This window comes from Amblyomma maculatum, chromosome 2, assembly GCF_055883805.1.
Source record: "Amblyomma maculatum isolate TAMU_Amacu chromosome 2, ASM5588380v1, whole genome shotgun sequence".
In the NCBI taxonomy this organism is placed as follows: domain Eukaryota; kingdom Metazoa; phylum Arthropoda; class Arachnida; order Ixodida; family Ixodidae; genus Amblyomma; species Amblyomma maculatum.
Window position 1 is genome coordinate 128,783,085 of NC_139345.1, and position 25,303 is coordinate 128,808,387.

Sequence of the window (25,303 nt, forward strand, 5' to 3'; positions counted from 1 at the left end):
TAAAATGTTATAGCGTTAATGAAGGTTGACTTTGGAGTGGCCATACATGCCACGTATGCTCCGTTTTTGATGTGTTGAGCTGCATCCATGTACACTGCTTGTGGATCGTCCTCGTACTGTTTCTCAAGGGTCTGTGCCCTTGTCTTCCTGCGGGCATCATGTCTGCCTGGTAGCATGTTTTTGGCAATTGGTTTAACTACTAGTCTACTAGTTATGTCAGCCGATAAATGGGATGTTGCGCACACCTCCTCAGTGGGTATATGTGGAGCTTGTCGAGAATTACGCGTCCCGCAAGGCTGAGTGACAAGCGGGTCACTTGTGCTGTCTTATGGGCTTCAATTAGTTCAGATAGCGTGTTAAAAATTCCCAACTGCAGTAGTCGATCTGAGTTAGCGTATTCTGGCAAGCCAAGGGCCGTTTTGTATGCTGTTCTAATTATGCTAGTAAGTGCATCTTCGTCCCTACGACGTAGATGATAGTACGGGCAGGCGTACATATGATTCTGCTTATCATAGAGGCTTGAATGATCCTGCACAGGTCGGCTTCTCTCATACCTCTGCGACGTGTGGCAATGCGTCTCACCAGCCCACCTATCTGGTGCGCCGTGACGCGTAGCCGGCGTATAGCTTCTGTGTTCTGCGTATTATTCTGAATCAGAATTCCGAGAACTCTGATCGTGGCTACCGGGGGTATCGGATGGTTGTCAATGGGTAACTGGATAGGTTCTCGAGAATCTGGTTCTGCCTGTGAAGCTTGTTTGTTCGGCAAGGCCGCTTTCCTGCACATAAGACTGTACCATGTCAATAGCTCGTTGTAATGACTCTGTAATATCTCCATCGGAGCCAGAATTGGTCCATATGGTGATGTCGTCGGCGTATATGGAATGATGTATGTGTGCGATATCATCTAACAGACGCGGGAGGCCGCTCATAGCGATGTTGAAGAGAAAAGGTGAAAGTACGGCGCCTTGCGGTGTTCCTCTCGTTCCTAGTGTAATTTTGTCGCTAGCTTTGTCAACGAAATGGAGCGTAGCCGTACGCGCATTCAGAAAGGCAGCGATGTAGTCGTATGTCCGTTTGCCTACGTTTAACTGTGAGAGGTGAGTGAGGATGGAAGCGTGTGACACATTGTCGAAGGCCTTACTCACATCGAGTCCCAGGATGGTTCGCGTGGCTCTTATGCGATTTGTATCTAGAATGTCTTGTTGAATTTGCCACATAATGTCCTGAGTCGAAAGACCTGCTCGAAACCCAATCATGGACGGGGGAAACGTGCCTTCCGCATCGGTGTGCATAAGGAGCCTGTTTAAGACAACGTGTTCCATTACCTTCCCGAGACATGACATTAGCGAGATTGGGCGGAGGTTCCCCATCTCGAGTCTTTTGCCCGGTTTAGGTATGAAAATAATTTTAGCGTGCTTCCATTCCTCAGTGACGCTGCCCTCTGTCCAAGTACCTGTTGAAGAGGTCCGTAAGAGCCTCTACTGACTGGTCCTCTAAATTGCGCAATCTTATTGGTGATGCGATCTTCCCCCGGTGCCGAGGTGGTGTTAATTTGGTTAAGAGCAGCTCTGATCTCTGCTACGGTAAAGACGCTATCCATGCGAGGATTATCAAATCCTGAGTACCCATCTGGCATGGGTATATATAGGTGTTAATGTATTTATCTTCTAATGTGGTCATGAGCTCTTCGTCGGTGCCTTGGAAAGATTGCGAGATCCTATGTAGGTTATGTGGGATTCGGCCTTAGTTCTCGTAGGATCCAGTAAATGTCTAAGTAAAAACCACGTGTTCTTGTTGCCCAGTTGCCCATTAAGGCGGTCGCAAGTCTGATGCCACTTTTCTCGGCTGTTCCCACGAGTAAGCCTCAATTTTCTTTTCAAGCAGGGTTAGCCGAATTTTTAAACGTCAGTTGTGCTTATTTTTACGCCATCGAGCATGGATACTTCCTTGTGCTTCAATCATGTGCACTAGCTTAGTGCCCGGACTGGGACTGCCCTCCAGGGTAACAGTTTTTGAACTGTTTGCGGCGTCTTGCAACAGACGCTCCGTCCATTGTCTTAAATCTGCCATACCTTCCGCTGGCCTTTGCGAGCGGACATATCTAAAGGCGTCCCAGTTCGTGTGCTTCACTTCCTGGCGACGAATTTTGCAATGCGTGGCTCGGAAAGTGGTACATAGTACATAGTGGTCGCTTCCTATGTTTGTATTTAGGTTTTTCCATCTCACATCGGGGATATCTCTGGCAAAGGTAAGGTCAGGGCACGTATCCCTGGTTACACTGTTACCAATGCGCGTAGGTTTATCAGGGTCGACGAGTAAGGCATGCCCTAGCGCCTGGGCTGTCTCTCATAATTTAGTTCCCTTTCTACTGTTAACTGAGCAGCCTCATTCTGCATGGGGTGCGTTAAAGTATCCAACAGCCAGCAACATTCCATTATGAGCGGCTACATGCGCCTTACGGAAGAGTGTGGCTATTTTCGTGATGTCTTTAGGTTGCTTGAACGCGCGCCAATGAACACCACGCGACAGGACTGATGACGTACCATCCAAACGCACACTAGGAGAAAGTGTGACAGATACTGCGCCTTTCCTCCAGAAGTCTCATCTTTTCTAGCGTTCCTGCCATCTGCGATCCCATACTTGAACCTTGAACGCGCCCAAGGAACGCCACGCGACAGGAGCGGCGGCGTACCACCCAAACGCACACTAGGAGAAAGTGGCAGATACTGCTCTTTCCTCCAGAAGTCTCATCTTTTCTAGCGTTCCTGCCATCTGCAATCCCATACTTGAACCTTGAACGCGCCCAAGGAACGCCACGCGACAGGAGCGATGGCGTACTCCAAACGCACACTTGGAGAAAGTGCGACAGATGGTGCGCCTTCCCTCCAGAAGTCTCATCTTTTCTAGCGTTCCTGCCATCTGCAATCCCATACTTGAACCTTAAACGCGCCCAAGGAACGCCACGCGACAGGAGCGATGGCGTACTCCAAACGCACACTTGGAGAAAGTGTGACAGATACTGCGCTTTTCCTCCAGACGTCTCCTCCTTTCTAGGGTTCCTGCCATCTCAAACCCCATACATGAACGCGCCCCAAGGAACTCCACGCGACACGAGCGATGGCATACTATCCAAACGCACACTTGGAGAAAGTGTGACAGACAGTGCGCCTTTCCTCCAGAAGTCTCATCTTTTCTAGCGTTCCTGCCACCTTCAATCCCACACTTGAACGCGCCCCATGGAACGCCACGTGACAGGAGCGATGACATACTATCCAAACGCACACTTCGTGAAAGTGTGACAGATAGTGCGCCTTTCCTCCAGAAATCTCATCTCTTCTAGGGTTCCTGCCATCTGAAATCCCATACATGAACTCGCCCACGCGACAGCCGCCTCAAAAGCGGGACACACTTTGCCCACGACAGTACGAGCCATTAAGTTCTTTCGCCTTAAAACATCAAATTAAAGGTAAGCAATATATTAGGGCGAAAGCCTTTAATGGCTCATTCTGTTGTGGGCAAAGTGTGTACCGCTTTTGCGGTGGCTGTCACGTGGCGTTCCTTGGCGCGCGTTCAAGTCTGGGATTGCAGATGGCAGTAACGCTATGCAAGATTAGACTTCTGGAGGAAAGGCGCAGTATCTGTCACACTTTCTCCGACAACTGTTCGTTTAGATGGTACGCCATCGCTCCTGCCGGCCCCGCCGTGGTGGTGTAGTGGCAAGGCGCCCGACTACTCTGCCGGAGTACCCGGGCTCGAACCCGACCTCGGTGGTACATCGGCGGCTGCGTTTCGATGGAGGCGAAACGAAGAGGCGTCCGTGTGCTGTGCGATGTCAGCGCACGTTAAAGATCCCCAGGGGGTCGAAATTGCTCCGTAGCCCTCCACTACGGCTCCTCTTTCTCTCTTTCCACTTTCACTCCCAACTTCCTTCCCTTATGGCGAGGTTGAGGTGTCCACAGAAAACAAGTGAGACAGTTACCGCGCCTTTTCCTTACTATAAATCAATCAATCAATCAATCAATCGATCAATCATCGCTCCTGCCGCATATCGTTCCTTGGCGCATTCAAGTGTGGGATTGCAGATGGCAGGAACGCTAGACAAAATAAGACATCTCAGGCTATTGAGTTTCACTTTTTTAATCGCTAAAGTCCCTGGTAAACGTTTTATCTGCTGGCATTCTGACTGTTGAGCTACTATCTTTATGCAATGTAACAACCAGTCCGGATTACCGTTACATTCTCGCCACTGGTGTCTGTGATAGCGTCCGGAAGAGCCATTTGCACTTGCTCTTTTGAAAATACTTGAATCGTAGGACGGGTGCCCTACATTGTTCGATTTACCAGACATTTAGGACGTAGCTGCCTTCACAGCAAGAACGTTGATTTCATAGCTCATGTGATGGATACGTCACTACGTATACTATCGATGTTATCTCTTCTTCTGCATTTACCACACCCTACATTGTTCGATTTTGCATTTACCACAAAACGGCTGCATCATATTTTAGGTTTCGCCAAAGGCACCCAATCAGTGCCATCTTCGCTGCAAAAGTAAGCAAAAACAAATGAGCAGCATCCTCTGCTACACGCATGCAATGAACGATCTACAGCGCCTTTGTCCAACGTCATGTATTTGCAGCATGCACGGCAGATGTCAATAAACGCCTCTTTTGAATATTGTAAGACTTCAACAAGTGCCTTCTTTTGCAGCATGATGCGCGTAAAAAAAAGCAGCCTAAATTTATTTTTCGCGACGAACAAGGCGAATCGAAGAGGCGTCGTGTGCTGTGCGATGTCAGCGCACGTTAAAGATCCCCAGGTGGTCGAAATTACTCCGTAGCCCTCCACTACGGCTCCTCTTTCTCTCTTTCCACTTTCACTCCCACCTTCCTCCCTTCCCTTACGGCGCGGTTCGGGTGTCCACAGAGCAAGTGTGACAGTTACTGCGCCTTTCCTTTCCTGTGAACCAATTTAATCCAGCGCTGCCGTCATTCCGTCTCCCAATGCCGTGTTGGAAAGCGGTAAAATTTTTTTCCCGCAGGCGAATTCCTGTGCGTATTGCTGTGGCCTACAACACAGAAGTGTGTCCAGCTGTTTTTATGCGGAATATGTGATCGAGAGAGAGGCGCAGAGCTCATTCATGATGACGGGCGCAGCACGGCACAGCACTGCGAGCGCCGTCGTCTGCTCTAGCCTTCATGACAGGGACGCGCTCGCCGCCGTAAGTCGAGTGCATAAAATTATCGAGTGACTCTATCCGGAGCTAGAGGCACCCGTAGCTCTGAAAACGCGAGCGGCACGCTTTGCAAAGCTTCACTCCACATCGCCACATCGCTGTGGGCGACGACGCAGCAGGCACCAGTTCACAGTCGCAGGTGAGGAAGACACACGTCGAGGAAACGAGTGACCACTGTGTGTGAAACAAACGGCTTTTGGCATCATTTTGCTTTGTGCTAATCAAAATCCGGAAACACTTTTCACAAGAGGGCTTTGTATTCATATGTGCCTTCAGCTGTTTATTTTTCAGTCAATTTCACGAGAAAATCCTCTCTTTAGTTACTTTCAGTTTCGTTTTTGCGCGCTTTCTTTTTTATCATGGCTACCATGTCTGGCCACAACAACAGGAAGTTGTCACGAGCTTCCTGACAGACAGACACGCCGCCTATTTTTTTTAGAACCCGTGGAACGGCTGATGTAGGTTTGCTGGGAGGGTTTACGGCGCCTTGTCGTCGCGGTTTTCAACACCCGTACCTCGATGTTTGGCGCCCTGTGTACAAGAAAACGCCTCGCCATGTCTCCCAAGACTTCGGTGCTCGTCACAGTCCTAATTCCGGTCTTGCTTCACGTTGCGTCCGGTTTCTACCTGCCCGGCCTTGCCCCCGTCAACTACTGCAAGCCAGGCTCAACCACCAAGCAGTGCCAAGTAAGACGCGATCTCGACCACCACCCCCTAACCGCTTGTCGACAGATGTCAGCGACAGCTGACAGACTCGTGTGATTGGAAGGCGATGGTTTCCGTCTTCCAATATCGACAAGAATAGGCCAGCAGTGTATACACATACGAGCGGTTCCAGGCGGTCGCCGCAGCGCGCTGCCTGCCGCCGCCGCAGGTGTTCAGCGGGCTGCGTCACGAAGGGATCCGTCCCGTCGTCGTGTACACGAAACCACAGTGTTTGTGCTGGCATTTATTTTTTTTTTTATTCGCAAGCGCTCACGACGTCGTAGCGCGCCACGTTGTTCATCTTTAACGTTGATGCCTGAAATTACGCGAATCTCTATGCGCAGCTTTTATGCATGTTGGCATCGTCTCGCCCCTTGCCTTGTAGCGGTACACCCAGACAGCACATCGGCATGGAAATGATAGCGAGAGTAGTTCTTGATCGCGTGTCGTCGTCGCTCGCTCGCGGCTTGATTTCGCGCGAATCTGCATGTTTGGGCCGTCGTGTAGCTCTTCCGCCGTTGTGCGACGGTATGCGTGACGGATGATTCGATGCCGAGTTCGTTTACTAAAGGTTGTATCTTTGTGAGCGCTGCGATCAAAGATGTGTGTGGCGTTACAGCGAGGCCATGAGTCATCACGTCTTCGTAGCGTGATAAGCGGTCGAGATAAGGAGTGACACGGATTGTAACTTCGTAGGGTTACTCCGGCCGTCTACTTGCCTGTGACGTCGCGAAGGCGTCGATGTGCTTTGTTAGTTTCCCGCACGTGGTGCTTTAAGTGTTGAGGCTAGTGAGATCAACTATGTCATCTTCTGAGTAGTCAGCTTGCTTAATAAGCATGTCGCATCTTTAATGACACCACTGTTAGCAAAATGCTGACAATGGGAAATTTGTATGCAACATGACAATGTGTTGATTAAAAATATTTAAGCAGATTTTAGCGCTGTGGATGAATATATAAAGAAATATAAGAAACAGAAAGATGAACTAACTTTCATTGCAAGTTTTTTCATACACCTACGCTGAACGACACACACCGGATGGCAATTTCAAGTTCTGTAGCATTTTCAAGTACATTCAGCTCGGTAGACTGCTAAAGGTCCCACCTTTGATGCTGCTTCGCTTGCTGTAACTGTTATGATTTCGGCTACTTGATCCATTTGCCGCATTCTTTCACGTGCCTTCACAAAGCATCTGTGAAGCATTGGTCTCCACTGCTACATTCATTCGCTGGTTTTCGTCATAACTTGCACTTGTCAAATGCAACTGCATCCTACCCCTGTGAGGAGCTTTTACTGCATTTTTCGCCTCAAATCTGCTGCCGAAACAAGCACTTCGTGGAGAAATTAAAAACGCGAAGTATCACGCTTTTGGCTCTTTGATTAAATATTGATGTATTGTGTCCTAAGAGCTATAGGCCTGAGATTTGTTTTAGGACTCCTTTAAACAACAAGAGCTTTGCGGACACCATGAGCACCTCTAGGCATTTAAAATTATCCTTGACAGCAATTTGAGAACTGCCATCATGAGGCCTATGTTATGCAGCTAATTGAACGCGGTACAAAAACTTCTGAACAAGCACAGTTTTGCGCTTGTTCTGTGAACAAGCATGTGGCATAACTGTAAAAAATACTTCTTTGTATTTGTATAGAAATCATATCATCCTAGCAGTAACATTTTCACTCCTGAGGCAGTCAATTTCCAGATAATTTAACCACCAAAGCAGCTTCCAGTTTTTGCACCAAGAGCTGTTAAATGGGAAGTTGGCCATTTCAGAATTTCTATGTGAATTGCGTGTGTGACTGAATGGGTAACAGGTAGTGCTTAGCGCTGTATAGGCATCAACCGCTGGTTGCATGGTTTCTTTCTTGTAATGTATGAGACATTAGCATATGTGGACCCTCATATTGCATTTGCCTGCGTCCAATAAATCATTTTTTCTGTCACATGGTTTTGATTTCAACACTTGAAGAATGAACTCTATCTGAACATATCATTGAATACTTTGGAGGACTCTAGGAAAATACAGTACCTTCACAGACATCTATGCTAACAGTTCAAAACCGGCCGTTAATGTTGAAAGTGCAGTAGTATGAGGAGGTTGGGGGCAAGCAACAAGACTCCACAGTGTGCATCTATCTTCACTGCTGAATATTATGTCATCTTTGTTGCTTTAAATGAAATAATAAAAGGAGATCATCACCAACAGTGACATTTACACAGACTCATCCAAGTCTAAGGCCTGCCGTTGTGGTGCAGTGGTCACGGTGACCGACCGTTGTGCCCAAGGATGCGGGATCGAATCCTGGCCGCTTTTCGAAGGAGGAGAAAAGCAAGGCGCCCACATGCTGTGTGTTGTCAGTGCGCATTAAAGAACCCCAGGGGATCGAAATTTCCGGAGCCCTCTACTACGCCGTCTTTCATAGTCTCAGTCGCTTTGGTGTGCTAAACCCCATGAACTAACACAAACCATCTTTATGTTTAATTATAGCATTTCACTCAAGAAATGCGATCACACCGGTATTGGAAGATATCATACACAATATAACGCTCAAGGATGGAGCATCAAATTCTCCTGGGTCTAGAGTCAAGTTGGAATCACAAGTAACGAAAGAGCAGACATGTGAGCTTCTCAAGAGCATGACAAGAAAAGGAAGAAAAAGTAAACATACCATTTAAAAATTGCATTAAGTTGGTGCATAATAAGTTAATAAAAAATTGGCATCTTACCTGGAACAACAGAGTAAGTAAAGAGCTGCACTTCATAATTCCTTTGTTAGAAGAGTGGAACTCATGTGCATGCCAAGATTGTTTCATGGAAATTACTTTATGCCGTCTTTGAATAAGGCACACACCTAACACAGAATTTTATAATGGCAAAACCCTTTTTAATGCATGTGGTCAATCACATTTCTCGTGCAGGCAACATGAAACACTAAGAAAAAAATGTTTTGTGTTGTTTTACACTGAACCCATCCTTCACTCAGCACTGCTTTCAAGTGAAAATACCTTTATTGATAGGTCCTGTGTATTTACATTTTTAAGAGAAGCAAATATCTTGAGCAAAATATAGATTGAAATAACTACTATCCATAAATGCTCCAGATACTTAACCTTGTATTTAGTGCATGATATCCTTTGTTTTTTATGCACCATAAAACACAGCATAATACTCGACGGATGGCTGTTCATGTTCAGGTACAGTAATTAAAACTTTCAGGGCACCTAATTTAGTCAAGGCACTACGTTTAGTCCAGTATGGCTGACCTTGAGATGACTGGTCAGCCATGGTTGTGTTTGTTTTTCTATATATCTCTGGTGCTGATCATTGCGTTGCAAACCAGCTTATGCTTGCGGCACTATGTTCCACACCAGGGAGAGTGAGTTGTGAAATCATGTTCTGTTTTGGAATGCGAGGAAATTGTGTCGTGAAAGCATGGCAGCATCATTATGCGCAGCACGAGAGTTGTGCATTAAGGTATCAAAAGCGGCATCAGGAACCATGAATGCACGTTTTGCGGCAACACTGCCATTTTTTTTCTTCTTTCTAAGGCACTAGTGTTGAAACCCTGCCATATGTATGTGCCCAGTATTTCTTGTAGAAGTAAGAAATGTTAGCGCCAGGATGCAAAGGAAGCCAGTTGCACTGGATGGCCTTAACTCTTGGGGGATGCTCCTTGCTAAAGCAGCTCGCTTCTCAACTCGCATACTTTCCTGAGATTTGGTGGCAGAAACGCGTTGAAGGGGAGGCACACCTGGCATCAAAACTTTGGTGTGCAGCAGTCGCTCATGAGATAGACTTACTCGTCTTGTGGGTTTTGGGAAACACTCTGTGGGTTTCGAGAGCGTCAGTGTTACTTTCCGGGCTCCCTTGATGTTATGTTAGGAGGGAACAATAACCTTTTCTGCCGATGGTCTTAAAGCTAAGATTTATTTGGCAAAAACCTAACACTCAACGGGTAGCTCATCAGATCTGAGAGTTGGCAGAAACTAGAAAATAGGATTCATTTGCAACACACTGATAGCGCATTTTTGAAGACCTTAGCATTTGTAGTTATGCATGAACGTAGGCAAAATGCTTTCTCTGAATGATGACATACTGACATGTGCAAGACAGGCAATACTAAAGACTACAAGCATTTCACTAGTAACTTCTTAGACGTCCCTGCCTCATTTTTATACAGACCATCATGTTTTTTAGCTTGACTGCAACTAATATATGCAACGCTATGCCAGAACTGTTACCTGAGGGCATCTAATGATGATCGATGAGCACCAGCTTTATTTTTAGGCATTTTTATTCCTGCTTTATTTTACAGCGTGCATTTAAAGTCTGAAATTATTGTTCAAACGCATGTCAAGAGTCCTAAAAGATGCCCATGAGAAAAATTTGTTCTATTTCAGTAACAAAGAAAGCCTTCCTGCAAATGTAAGGTGTTTCGACATTACGGACTTTTTCTCGCAAAAAACAAAAAAACAAAAAACAAATCCTTCATTGTTATTGCAGGCAACGTTCCAGTTTTCTTGAGTGAGAACTAGAATTATTGGGGGAGTGTCGAGCATGGGCTCTTATTTGCACCAAGAGTGGAGTCGTGGGTGGTTTGTTGAGTGAAGCATTGCTTTGTGAGTCATGCTTCATTTTGTGGTCATAGAGCTGCGGACTCCATGCGTTGTTTCCTTTGCACAGCATCTGTGAAGCTGCATGTGCATTTCATTTGAAAGATGGGTTGAGCTGTGTCATACTTTCCTGTGTATGCATGTGTGGCTCACAGGCTGGCAGCTAGTGTGCTAGCACCCAGAGATCCTGGTTAACATCTTTCATTCATCTTTTTCCACCCATTTAGTGCTGAGTTTTACTGTCGAGTTTTACTGCTTAGAGATGGAGGTACATCTGCAGCTTGTGCTCAAGTCCTAACATTGCGAGCGAAGCTGCATCCACCTCTTCTGTGTAAGAGGATGTTCTGTGGCTAAAAACAGCGCTAAAAAATGAGACAAAGCAGAGAGAGAGGACATGAAGCAGAGAGAGGGGACAAGATGCTGTCCCCTCTCTCTGCTTTGTCTCGTTTCTTTTTAGCACTGTTTTTAGCCACAGATCATGCACCAACCAGCCCAAACTTCCACCTGGTTAATGTGACAAGACATGTTGTTTAATTGCTTGATATCAAGCACTTTTGACCACTGCTTTTTTCTTTTTTTTTTTGGTATTTCATTAATCCTCTTCTTTTGTTTTTCAGACGAGGATCGACCTCTTTGTCAACAGGCTAGACTCCGACGAATCGGTCATTCCGTATGAGTACAACCAGTGAGTATGTTTTGCTACTTTTGAGGAAATATAAAGGGACCCCGAGTCGATGGCCAGTTGTGTAAAACAACAAAAACTACAGGATATCATTGCTTCTGAAAGGAAATTTAAACGCGCGTAGTCTGCACATTGTAGTCCAAGAAAAAAAAACCTCTGGTTTGGGTTTGCACTGCAATTGTTTTCAGTTCCCCTTTCTTGAATATTTATTAGAAGTTTTGTCTACAGTGTTTGGGAATGAGTCCTAAATGTGCTACCTTTTCTTGTGTGCGCAGTTTTGACTTCTGCACGACCAATGTGACGACGTCTCCTGCCGAGAACCTGGGGCAGGTGGTGTTCGGTGAGAGAATCCGCCTGTCACCCTACCTGGTACGTTGCCTGGCTTTTGTGCTTATCCGGTTTGTTTCCTGTTGCTAGCTGTGCATGCATAGAGAGTTCTCTTGTTAATGCTGGATTAGCTCACAGATATGGTTGCCCACTGCAATGCTTTTATGCCTTTTACTTATTCATTTGTCATTGTACGTTTTTATTGTTCATGTGCATATACTGCCGTTGGCTCTAATGGTAGCAGGTAGGCGAAGTTAAGTTGGCGTGAAAAGTAATGCCGCTCAGGCTGTAAAGCAGGGAAAGGCATACGTGAACAAAAAGTTCGTTAAATTTAATTGAGTGTTAAGAAAGCTGAAAAATTGTAGCAAACTTTCTGTGGTTGCATAGTTTCTGGTGAAAAGTAATCGAAGCATTTCCTTTCTCATCATGAACGGGATTTTTTCTTGCCTTTTGATTTCGGCCTTCAATGTACATTGGAAATTTCTCAATTATTTGAGAAATATGTGCATATTCAGCATTTTCGTCATTCTGACTGTCGCTATGGACTGCTTATCACGACTGTCACAAGGGAAGTAGTTGTGACTATAATGGGCAACAGGAGTGGAAGAACTTGCGAATAGCATTGAACAGAAACTATAGCAAGCAGCCTTTCATCACGTTTATTGGATTGCGGCCAAATGTATTGGGCTTTGTTTGGATGATTCAAAACTGTCCTTTGAAATTGCTGTCTAGCTGTGCTGTGACGCTGTTTGGACCACTGTACTTTGGGTTACGTTTTAAAGTTACACTCTAGTATCTTGCTTGTTTAGTGCTGTGTTCAGTAACAGTCATCCCCATCCGTGTGCACACATTCTCGATCGTGCCATGAATATTGATGCATTGGAAGCTTTTGCGTTCATGTCAACTCAAGGTCTCTTGGTAGTTGTAATATCATTACAGTTGAGTATTAAGGGCAATGCTACTGGATGGGTCATAAATGCGCAAAACGTAAGGTGATGTGGGTTAGTTATGGCAGTTAACGTTAAGGTCTGACATGTAAGTTTAAAACAATTTTGTTAATGTGTATCATTGCTGCTTATTGCCTAATATAGTAGCATACTTTCAGCAGTGGCTAAGGCTAGCCAGAAGCTACAATGCACTGTCCTCCATGGCTGTTATTCAAGAGCTAGCAGCTCGTGAGAGTTAAGCTGTTCCCCCGGCTGCGCAGATTGACTTCATGGTGAACAAGTCATGTGCCAAGGTGTGCACGCGCCAGTATGGGCCCAACGTGCCCGGTTCAGTGGCCCGGCTGGAGCAGCTCAAGAAGGGCATGATGAAGCAGTACCGGCACCACTGGATAGTGGACAACATGCCGGTCACTTGGTGCTACCTGATCGACACTGACAAGCAGTACTGCTCCATGGGGTTTCCTATGGGGTGCTTCACCTACCGCAACAGCCAGCCACGGGGCCTGTGCAGCGTCACGGTGGGTCTGGTTCTTTTCTAAGCCGTTGAAGGTTTACCTTTTCACTGTTTCCCTGTTGTGTATGGGCTGCCTTATTTGAAAGTGATCGAGTTTATAAAAAAAAAAAAAGCATGATTCTAATTTGAAATGAAGTGTATGTTAGAAGTTAGGAAGAAAAAAAAATTGTAGCTGATATTGTTTAGTTGGCCAAATGCGAAAAATGTGTTCAAGCATGTAATGTTTAATTTCACTTTTGGTTTGAGCCTAGGGTCTGAAGCTTCAGGCAAAAATGAGCAAAATCAGTCAATGGGGTCCTTTGTTAAGCTAGAACACTATAACATTTTGGGACCACTTAACACGCTCTATGAAGGCAATCACTGCCTTGTCGTGGCGGAGGGGCTTGCAAAACTTGATGAAGTCGTGAGCTCTGCTGTGTAGGGCCACCCAAGATAGATAGGTCACGGCAGAGAGTTCTGACAAAATGTGATTCACTGGAGAAGGTAATGGCAACCCACTCCAGTATTTCCTGCCAAGAAAACCCTATGGCCAGTCACAATACCATTAATGATATGGCGCCCGAAGATGAGCCCCCCAGGTTGGAAGGCGTCCCACATGTTACTGGGGATAAACAAAGGGCGATTCCTAGTAGCTCCAGGACGAATGAAGCGGCTGGGCTAAAGCCAAAAGGACACTCAGTTGTGGATGTGTCGAGGAAGCGACCGGAAAGTCCGATGTTGCAAGGAGATATATTACATAGCAACATGGAATGTAAGATCTATGATGCAAGGTAAACTGGATGTCGTCAAGCGAGAAATGGACAGATTGAACATTGATATCTTGGGTATCAGCGAGCTCAAGTGGACCGGAATGGGAGAATTTAACTCCAGCGACCATTATGTCTTTTATTGTGGTCACGAATCCAGGAGAAGGAATGGGGTCGCTCTCATAGTTATGGGGGTTAATTCTCGGAAGAATGCGCCACGGGGGGGGCTAGACGCTACAGTCGCCTTCTAGCCCCGACGTGCCAGCCCTAGCAGACAGAGCTGTGACCCCCATCTCGCGGTGCGAGAAGTCGCCACTGCGGCGGGTTCGGGCCAGAGGGGACAAACACCGAGTTACGTACTCGAACAGAGTTTATTTTGCTCGAGTACACGGCAACAGAATAGCAATCAAGAACAACCACCGTGTAGCGAGCGAATGCCGCGTACGGGGGTGAAATAAAAACCACCTAATGGGGAAGCGCGCCAAGCAGGTGAGAGGAAGAGTCTTCTCACCTGACACGGCTTCTCACTCACATCCCGTTGTGGTAAGTGCCTACGGTCAATGGGCGATTCTCGGTGACGGCGGTGGTCTCCTCGGCGGAAATCATGAACCGCACGCGTGCGCTCCCGTTCGCCGAAGAACCCTGAGCGAGTTGCTACAGTCGCGCTCCTCGACACGGAACGGGAGAGGAGGTCTCCCGGTTACACCGGCAGGAAAGAGGGAAGCCCGCGGCAGCGTCGCCGCAGGCCCGGGAGGCAGCGGGGGGTGGCAAGCATGCCCTCTCCTCCGCCAACCTCTCTGCCAGTGCGCGTAATCACGCGTGTTAATTACGCGCGGGCTTTATAATGGAGGAAGGGGATTGTGAATCCCCACATCCCCCCCTCCTTAAAACCGCCGTACGGCTAAAAGTAGTCGCATTCACCGAGGGATATACCAAGGGGCCGGCTAAACGCCGTTTAACTTTTAAACCCAGAGAAAACCATTTAAGCCCAAAGAAAAGTGCCAATATATAAAATTTGCAGACAGCTCACAGCCACGGGTGTCGGAGGGGGAGGCAAGGCCGACGACCACAGGAGACGACCTTGGAGCTGGGGGCACACGTGCGGCGGCCGCAGGTCCCGCTTCTTCACCGTCAGTCAGCCCAGCACGGAAATATCGATGGCCGCAGGCGGGCCTTTGCATTCATCCTTGGTCAGCCAGGGCAGCCTGCCGGGGAACAGTTAGGAACTGCGTCTTCGCGTTGCGTAGCGTGCTGCAGGCCCCCTTCAGCGGGTCGTCCGCTCGCTCCCGGCCGGCCTCTTTTCCCTCCGTTGTTGATGCCGCCGATGGCGAGGGCAGTGGGGCGCCAAGCTGCTCCCGCTGGTGAAGCCACGGCCGCGAGCACCGAACGGCGCCGAGGCGGTCCCTTTGCTGCAGCTTTTGTCCTGCTAGACGCATGGGCCCGTTCCACGAACTCCGGCTGGCTCGCTCCATAGCCGACCGGAAACCGTTTGTCTTGGCCTGGTTGACGGTGACAGCATGCCCTGGGTGCAGGAACGCGGCCACTCCTTGGACAGCTTACCCCTCGCTGCTGCAACGGTCATCGTGGCCTCCGCCGGCTCCCCTCCTTGCTGGCTGCAATGCTGTCTTTTCCCTAGTTACATTTTTTTCTTTTTCAAATCTACCCTCACTCGATCTTTTCCAAGAGAAAGCGCGTGCTTGCTCTGGAAGTAAAATGCGCTGAATATCGACAGAGCGTCCCATCTATATTCAGCACAAGAAATTACTCCCTGCGCGTTGGTCAGAGTTACCTCTGCCGTGGGTGCAAGTCGTAACGAGGCGCAATGCTCGAAATCCCAAGTCTTGCCTCTCGCTGCAGCTGCCTGCTGGTGGGAGAGTGCGTCCTCCTCGGGCCACGCAGCGGGGCTCGAATTGCAGTGCGCTTTGTGTAAAGTCTAGCTCTGTCATCTTTGCTTGCAGCTCTGTCGCACGTCGGCGTGTGCCCAACGCAGCAACCGTGGCGTTGTTGCGAACTTATAGAGCAAGTTCTACCCATTCGACAACGTCACCATGCACATCACTAGGCAGCGAAATGACACAACTTGAAGAAAAGTCTTAAGGGGGGACACGGCTCTTTGGCACCGAAAATCGGCCTGAAAATCGGATTTTTAATTTTTTCATTTTCGTATTCCTTGCACCATTCCGCATCTGCACGCAAATTTTCATCCTTATACCCCGCTTATTTATTAAGTTATAGCGATTAAAAAATGCAGTACCACACCCACTGCCCTTTAAATTGTGGACAAACGACACCCAATTTCGATCGCCCGGCGCATGAGAACTACGCGCTCCACCGCGGCGATTTTGGTCTCGTTCGAAAGCGCGCGCTTTCGGCTTATTTTTTCTTTCGGAAAGCAACCCTGTGCGCTCCGCCTTCCCCATAAAAAACAAGCAAAAAGATAGCATGCAGCGCGCGCTACTATTGGCCGGTTAAGGCACGTGATCAAAATGGCGTCGTTTGGTTGGTTCCAGCAAGCTAGCCCTGAAATGCGGACTCCCAGTGACGCCATTTTGTCTTTCTGCCGACCACGCTAGTGCAACGCGAGAGTCATGCCAGGCGCGAAGAAGTACCGCTCTTTGCACAAGTTCGGGCGAAAGCAACCAAAGAAACGCGTTAAGAATGCGACTTCGTTGCATACTGTGCAAGAAGCAAGTGCCAGTGCTGCGGGATTGTGTGACGATCACGTTGCGGGCGGCGACGCTTCTCCGATTCCGCTGGACAACGGCGCTGTTCTTCGTGCCGACTGCAGTCGTGTACGTATTGATACCGCGCCTGTCACTAACAGTGACATAACTCAAGTGAGTGCCCGTGAGCAGGCTACGCTTGATAGACTGGTATCGACGCCGGCGACGGCACGAAAGACCGCGCTGTTCGCCGATGCAAGTGGTGCGTCCGCAGAGTCAGATGCGGACGGAACAGCCTCCTATGCGGTAATTGACCTCAGCATTGTGAATATCCTTCTGGATACCGTGCGGTGCAAAACGTGTCGTGGATGCGTGCGTTTAATTACCAGCGACCGGAGCTATGGCCTCGCCGTAAAACTGATCGTGCTGTGCGACAACTGCGGTGAGATTGCGGCCGAGTGGAACTCGCGGAGGGTTGACGGCGAGAAAAGGTGCAATCCTTTTGAGCTGAATATTCTGGCTAGTCGAGCAATGCTGTCGACCGGTAACGGCCAGACAGCAATGAACGATATCTTTTCGGCGATGGGGTTGTCGCGGCGCGGGATGCACAACAAGACGTTTCAACGGCATCTGAAGAACACACTGCAACCCGCTGCTACCCGAGCCGCCACGACCGCTATGGCACAAGCCGCGCAGGCAGTGGCGAAGGTCTACGATGACTTGTGTTTTGGGCATAGGGGGAACATTGCCGTGTGCTACGACGGCACATGGATGACGCGCGGACACTCATCACATATAGGCGTCGGTGCCGTGGTGGAACTCTTCACTGGTTACGTGCTTGATTATGTGGTGTTGTCAAACTTTTGTCTGGGCTGCGAAATTGGTCCCAAGCCAAACACTGACGGCTACGAACTTTGGAAATCACGCCACCAGTGCCAAAAAAACACCAACTCCAAGGCTGGTCAAATGGAAGTAGAGGCTGGCAAAATTCTGTTTGAAAGATCTCTGCAGCGCCACAACATGCGCTACACAACCATGCTATGCGATGGGGACAGTCGCACGTTCAGTGCTCTTAAAGATGCTGCAATCTATGGCTACATTGAAATAGTCAAAGAGGACTGCATAAATCACGTGCACAAGCGTATGGGAGCAGCTTTGCGCAACCTCTTGCAGAGACACAAGGGTGCAGGGAAGCAAAGTCTTGGCGGCAGAGGAAGGCTGACAGCTGATCTAGTTGACAAGCTGGCAATATATTATGGCCGAGCGCTTCGATCAAATGTAGGTGATGTGGATGCCATGCAGCGAGCTGTGATGGCGACATATTACCACATCACATCTACTGATGACTGCCCCAAACACAGTTTGTGTCCTACCGGTGAGAAGTCATGGTGCCGCCACAACGCTGCAAAGGCAAAAGAGGAGCCTGCACCAAAGCACAATTACAGTCTGCCAAGAGATGTGGCTGATGCTCTTTTGCCTGTTTATAGTCGTTTATCAGAGAAGAGCCTGCTGCAGAGGTGCATTCGGGGGAAGACCCAGAACTCGAACGAAAGCTTCCACTCGGTCATCTGGACCTTGATCCACAAAGAGCGGCACTCATCACTGTTTGCTGTGGAAGCAGCCACAGCAGAAGCTGTGCTGCGCTTCAATGCCGGCTGCAAGCATACAGCAGCAGCAATTCTGCAAGAATGCAGTACAAATGTGACAGCAACTGGGTCCAGGAGAGCTGAAGAAAAGGACTTGCACCGTAGCGTACGTTCTGCAAAGAAGCGGGCGGCTTCGCTTGGCGTTGCTAAAACAGAAAAAAGAAAACACCGCGACAGCATGCACCCCGACTATGCTCCTGGTGCATTTTAATAGCATGAGGTCTTTGGGGTTGCCCTTCCTGATTAAATGCCGTGAGGCTTGAGTGCTTCCGACAATCCCCCAATTTTGGTAGTGTTGCATTTTTTAAAGATCAATATCTCTGGTCCTGTTCTTGCTATTGCTTTAAAAAATTTTTTTCTAGAAAGGGAATCCTGCGAGTCTCATGAAACCAAGGTAAATGCAGTGACGACAAAAGAAAATTTGCTGAGAAGGTTATGTTGTCTTCGGTACCCAAATGGAATTTTCCTTTCAAGCGTTTCCTATTGCGTAACTTTGGCTCAAATTGGCATAGGCCATTAATTTTCGCTTCAGATCACTTTCCACCTGTTTCTGATCTTGTTGACATATCAATCATTGACATAATTTACACCTACATGCTGTGAAGTGTTTTTCCTCGTTTTCTCAAAACTGCAATTTTGAGGGTGCTGCAATTTTGGAGGAGAGATATCTCTTAGTCTATTTGTGCTATAGCTCTCATTCTTGTCTTGTTAGAAAGAGAAAACCTTCGACAGTGCCGTAGGACAAAAATATGTACAGTTATTATGCGGCAACATTTACAGAATTAATTATCAATCTTAGGTGCCAACCTGGGCTTTTATTCATAAAAGTTTGACTTATTGTAACTTTGGTTCAAATTCTTCTACCACGTTAATTCATGACTAGCGGCACTCTATGATCCTTCTAGATCACTCTGGCAGGGCTATTCTCCTCATGCCATAAAGTGTTTAGTAATTAACTCACCTCCAAACGAAGAACATGAATTAGGGATTATTTTGAAAGCTATTTCATCTACAAGAAAACTAATCAGATATTTGAAATCAGCATGCAAAAGTACATTAATGGTGCGAGTTTCAGTCAGATCCACCCATAAATAAGGAAAAAAGTTTTAAGAGGGGTGTCCCCCCTTAAGGCCGTTCGCATGCTCAGCGATGCACATGTGCGATATAGCTCGTCTCAGCATGGTGTGACCAAACTCGAAGGACTCACGTGTATCCTTCGCGTGGGGAAAGAATTGCACAAGGTGCTATAGGAGTACAGATGGCAAGGATCCAACGCGCTCACAGCAATACAAGCTGTGTAGTGCCCGCGCAGGCAGCAATACCAGCGTGCCCTTTGTGCGCCGCGGCCACGCCGCTCGGCTCCCAGAGCCCGTCGAACACTGGTCGACAAAATAAAATAAAAAACAGGATCCTACCGCTTTCCTAAAGCTCTCTTAAGGCTGACTAGGCTCCCCACTGCACTGATGAATTAAAACGGTCACCACTTAAACTCAGAGCAGCCGGGTAGGCCGCCTCTTCTCTGAGGCTGCGAGCTATCGCGACGAACTGGCTAACGGGCGCGGCAGAAAGGATAGTAATAACACTTCTCATGCCATCAACGTGCGCGCGCGAAAGTGCATACGCTACAACGTTTCCCGTTCTCCCGTAGAGCATGGGAAATCAAAACACTACGAGAGAATGCCCATCACACCATTATCCGCGCGTCACCCTGCTACAGAGCGGTGGAGTCGTGTGACATCCTGCTCTCGCAGAAAATCACAAGATCACAGTGGCTAGCGTCCAGCGCCTGATCTCTCGCAATAATAACAGTTAAGGTGGTTTTGCTTGCTTGCCGTTGTGCAATCACCACTGCAGTATTAGAAGAGACTGAAAGGTCAGTCCTGCTCACTGCCATGGCTAGTCTATGTGTCGGCGTCGTACACACACAGACACTCGATTGGTCACACCTCTGGCCCCACGTTCGGGCGCCAAAATATGGGGGTTCTTTCTCGCAGAGAATGCGCCACGGGGGGGCTAGACCCTACAGTCGCCTTCTAGCCCCGACGTGCCAGCCCTAGCAGACAGAGCTGTGACCCCCAACCCGCGGTGCGAGAAATCGCCACTGCGGCGGGTTCGGGCCAGAGGGGACAAACACCGAGTTACGTACTCGAACAGAGTTTATTGCACTGCTCGAGTACACGGCAAGAGAATAGCAATCAAGAACAACCACCGTGTAGCGAGCGAACGCTGCGTACGGGGGTGAAATAAAAACCGCCTAATGGGAAGCGCGCCAGGGAGGTGAGAGGAAGAGTCTTCTCACCTGACACGGCTACTCGCTCACATCCCGTTGCGGTAAGTGCCTACGGTCAATGGGCGATTCTTGGTAACTGCGGTGGTCTCCTCTGCGGAAATCATTAACCGCGCGCGTGCGCGTCTATTCGCCGAAGAACCCCGAGCGAGTTGCTACAGTCGCGCTCCTCGACACGGAACGGGAGAGGAGGTTTCCCGGTTACGCCGGCAGGAAAGAGGGAAGCCCGCGGCAGCGTCGCCGCAGGCCCGGGAGGCGGCGGGGGGTGGCAAGCATGCCCTCTCCTCCGCCAACCTCTCTGCCAGCGCGCGTAATCACGCGTGTTAATTATGCGCGGGCGTTATAATGAAGGAAGGGGATTGTGAATCCCCACATAGTAAACAGAAGAATGGGCAAAGCAGTGCTAGGGTACAACCCCAAAAACGACCGAATGATTTCACTTTGGATCCAAGGTCACCCTTTCAACATAACAGTTATCCAAGTCTATGCACCGACCACTACTGCTGAAGAAGCTGACGTTGAGAGATTTTATGCGGATGCGGACCTACAATGCCTTTTAGACTGCACCCCATCATCAGACGTCGTTTTTCTCATGGGAGACTGGAATACTAAGGTCGGGAGTGAAGAAATATCCGGAATTATAGGCAAGTTCAGTCTTGGCGAGCCAAATGAAGCTGGGCAGAGGCTAGTAGAACTTTGTCGTCAAAAAAACAACCTGACCATAGCGAATACTCATTTTCAACAGCACAAGAGGCGCCTGTACACTAGACTTCACTGGACGGTCTGTACAGAAATCAGATGGATTATATTCTTTGCCGGTAGAGATGGAGAAGCGCTATACAAGCAGTAAAAACAAGGCCTGGGGCCGATTGTGGCACCGATCATCAGCTTCTTGTTGCCAAAATTAAGCTTCGATTGAGGAAAACGCAGAAAACTAGAAGGCCTTTCAGGTATGATCTGGGTCAAATTCCATTAGAATATGCTGTGGAAGTGAGGAATCGATTTCAAGAATTAGATCTAGAAGACAGAGCCCGAAGAGATGTGGACTGCTGTTCGGGATATAATACAAGAAGTTGCTACTAAGGTAGTTCAAAAGCAAAAGAAATGCAAGAAAGCAAACTGGTTATCTGAAGAGGCCTTGCAAATAGCTGAGGAAAGGAGGATGGCAAAAGTTACGGGGGAAAGAGAAAGATACAAGGTTCTCAATGCGAATTTTCAGAAAATAGCAAGGAGAGATAAGAATGCCTTCCTGAATACTCATTTTCAACAGCACAAGAGGCGCCTGTACACATAGACTTCACTGGACAGTCTGTACAGAAATCAGATGGATTATATTCTTTGCCGGTAGAGATGGAGAAGCGCTATACAAGCAGTAAAAACAAGGCCTGGGGCCGATTGTGGCACCGATCATCAGCTTCTTGTTGCCAAAATTAAGCTTCGATTGAGGAATAACGCAGAAAACTAGAAGGCCTTTCAGGTATGATCTGGATCAAATTCCATTAGAATATGCTGTGGAAGTGAGGAATCGATTTCAAGAATTAGATCTAGAAGACAGAGAGCCCGAAGAGATGTGGACTGATGTTCGGGATGTAATACAAGAAGTTGCTACTAAGGTAGTTCAAAAGCAAAAGAAATGCAAGAAAGCAAACTGGTTATCTGAAGAGGCCTTGCAAATAGCTGAGGAAAGAAGGATGGCAAAAGTTATGGGGGAAAGAGAAAGATACAAGGTTCTCAATGCGAATTTTCAGAAAATAGCAAGGAGAGATAAGAATGCCTTCCTGAACATACAGTGCCAAGCAGTTGAGGACAACAGCCAATTAAGGAACACAAGAGCTCTGTATAAGACAATCAAAGATATCAAATGAAGCTTTTGTGCTAAGCTGGGCGTGATAAAGGACAAACGAGGCAAGGACCTCACTGAAGTCTCAGAGGTAAAGAAGAGGTGGCAGGAATACACAGAAAAACTGTACAAGAAGGACCCGAATGTGCAAACCCAACATAAGACGGTTGTGATTACTGATCTCGAGCCGGGCATTCTGAAGAGTGAAGTTGAATTGGCCTTAGCCAGCGTTGCTAAGAATAAAGCTAGCGGATTTGATGGCATTCCAGCTGAGTTGCTTCAAAACCTCAACCATGACGCTGTTAACATTCTGCATACATTATGTCAGAAGATTTGGGCAACCCTGCAGTCGCCACAGGATTGGAGGAGGTCAGTTTACATTCCCATTCCAAAGAAAGGCAGGGCCAAAGATTGTTCCAACTACCGCATTGTGGCAAGCTCTCCAAGAGATGGGAGTCCCAGTTCACCTCATCTGTCTCCTCAGGAACCTGTATGAAGGGCAAGAGGCCACAGTCAGAACTGGGCATGGTCTTACTGATTGGTTTCCGATTGAGAAAGGAGTGAGGCAAGGCTGCATACTGCCGCCCTGCTTATTTAACCTATATGCAGAGTGCATCATGAGGAAGGCCGGTCTGGACGAGTCTTCAGCTGGAGTGAAGATTGCTGGAAAACGTATCAACAACCTTAGATATGCGGATGATACTACATTAATGGCAGAAAGTGAAGTGGAACTCAAGAGACTTCTGATGGGCGTACAAGAAGAGAGTGAGAAGTTTGGGCTTAAACTGAACATTAAAAAGACAAAGATCATGGCGTCTTGCCCTATCAAGTCGTGGAGCATCAGTGGACAAGAAGTGGAAGCTGCGACAGATTTTCTCTTCTTGGGCTCCAAGATTACCTCGGAAGGAGACTGCAGCCATGAAATTTGAGACGCCTGCTTCTGGGAAAGAGAGCAATGGTTAGCCTTGACCGCCTAGTAAAGAGCAGAGACATTAGTCTGCCAACCAAGATCCGTATAACTCGTGCTATGGTCTTTCCAGTTGTGATGTATGGATCCGAGAGTTGGACTGTGAAAAAGGCTGACCGCCGAAGAATTGACACGTTTGAATTATGGTGCTGGCGAAGACTCTTGAGAGTTCCTTGGGCTGCCAGAAGATCAAATCGGTCGATATTGTCGATCATAAACCCTGACTGCTGATTGGAGGGTCAAATTCTAAAGTTAAAGCTCAGCTACTTTGGTCATCTGATGAGAAGAGAGGAGTCGCTGGAGAAAGATTTGATGTTGGGAAAGGTTGAGGGTCGCCGGAGAAGGGGTAGGCAGCGAAGGCGATGGTTAGATGGCATCCTCGAGGCACTGCAGATGAAGTTATGTGATGTTAGGAAGATAGAGACTGGAAAGCGTGGCGTGACATGGTCCATAGGGTCACGAAGTGTCGGACACGGCTGAACGACTGAACTGAACTGAACTGATGAAGGCAATGTGATAGTATTTTGTTTTAGATCCGTCGCACACAGATGATGTTGATGAAGACAACATGCAGCGCACAGCGCGAGAGAGTAACAGTAAAACGTGAGGAGCGATAGCCTGCAATGATAGCTATGAGGCTCCATTCTTGCTTCCTAAGAGAAATTCATGAGTTTGCATCTGCTCGGACAGAAATTTTCTGGCAAGGTAAAAAAAAAGGTCAAGACTTTGAATATGCTACCTCCTAGTTTTTAGATTTGCCCCATAAAATACTGCTTTCACACTAAATAAATGTCTTGTATGTTCTTGCCTCTCTTTAAATAAAGTTGAAATTAGCTTTTTAAATTTGGCTTTAAGTGGGAATAGAAAAGTTATCATGAAAATAGTCCTGCTCAAGTCTAACCGAGCAGCCTTTGCGTAGCCACTTTTATGGGGCAAGAAAACGAGCAAGGTTGTTTAAAGTATCACACGGCTGCATGATATGTCTAAATGCGCTGCGATCACAGCCTGCACCACTCGGTAAAGCTATGCCATATTTTTGCCTTCTGCACCGCCCATAACAGAGCTTGCATTGCTGCTGGTTCTGAGATAAGTGTGGTCTCTGCAGCTGCTAGAGTGCTGAAATCGGGAAACATATGCTAACCATTGTCAGAGCAGCAGCTCCATTGCTTGTCCTCTTGGTAAACACAGTTGATGAATTTTGGTATCACAAAACCTAGTTAGTTAGTTCTCATTTTAGTTTGTTGGACTTCTTTGTGTTAGTGTGTACAGTCCACCATGTGAATGCTTTGAATATCGGCTTCTTGCTGCCAGATGGTTGTGGTGTGTTAATCCTATTTTCTGTTGCTATTTCAGTAAACCTCTTTTTCTACATTCCATCAAAATGCACGGACTTAGTTAATCTTCCAGATTGTTGATTTAGTGCATGCTCTAGTGTAGCGGTAAAAGTGAGGGGTGTCTTATTTTTTATTTATCATATGCTTTGCGTGTTCCAAGCAATGTCGAAAGATTTGGAGACTTAGTCAGGGATGTCCATTTGTAAAGGCAGTTTGTATCCATTGTGCACCATTGAATGTTGCTCGTTAAAGTGCTTGTCGTGTCTTTCTTTCCTCCTTCTTTCGATGTTTGGTGCAGTCTGAGTTCTCCAAGCCGGAAACCTTCTACCTGTTCAACCACGTGGACCTGACGATCTCGTACCACAAGAGTGAGCGGGAGTCCTGGGGCAGCTCCTTCATCGAAGAAGGCGGCCGCATCATCTCCGTCAAGGTGCAGCCACGAAGGTCAGTTGCACGCACGTGTGTTCCACCATGACCACCAGGGTCCTTGCCTTTAGCCTAGTCACGTTGAGCATTACCCTGAAATTTTCATTAAACAAGTCATCCTAAAATGGTCCTTTTTCCTTAGTGCGAGTACATTGTATTTTGCAATTGTATTGTTCCTTGCATTCTTTTTTCACTGGCATCGATTCCTCTTGAGTTCATAACACATTCAGGTGCAGCTATGAACAAGCACTTCATAGTGTATTATTTTTATACGAGCACTATCCGGAGTGGTAGGGAGTGAGTTATAACAGCAACATGAGTATACTCGGGAATGGAAGGGTTGTGCACGTATGGTCTTCCGAGAT

At 47.6% G+C, this 25,303-nt stretch overlaps 1 protein-coding gene across 1 annotated transcript in view; it reads left to right on the forward strand.

Annotated features, from left to right (window-relative positions):
- Positions 1 to 5,649: 5,649 nt before the first annotated feature.
- The window catches only part of LOC146199816 (transmembrane 9 superfamily member 2-like), a 53,682-nt gene continuing 34,028 nt past the window's right edge, over positions 5,650 to 25,303 (forward strand). Inside the window, exons 1-5 of the mRNA XM_084595256.1 lie at positions 5,650 to 5,925; positions 11,177 to 11,244; positions 11,517 to 11,610; positions 12,776 to 13,033; positions 24,811 to 24,956. Coding sequence (XP_084451382.1) covers positions 5,758 to 5,925; positions 11,177 to 11,244; positions 11,517 to 11,610; positions 12,776 to 13,033; positions 24,811 to 24,956 — 734 coding nt within the window. The 5' untranslated portion in view covers positions 5,650 to 5,757. The remainder of the gene's footprint in view (positions 5,926 to 11,176; positions 11,245 to 11,516; positions 11,611 to 12,775; positions 13,034 to 24,810; positions 24,957 to 25,303) is intronic.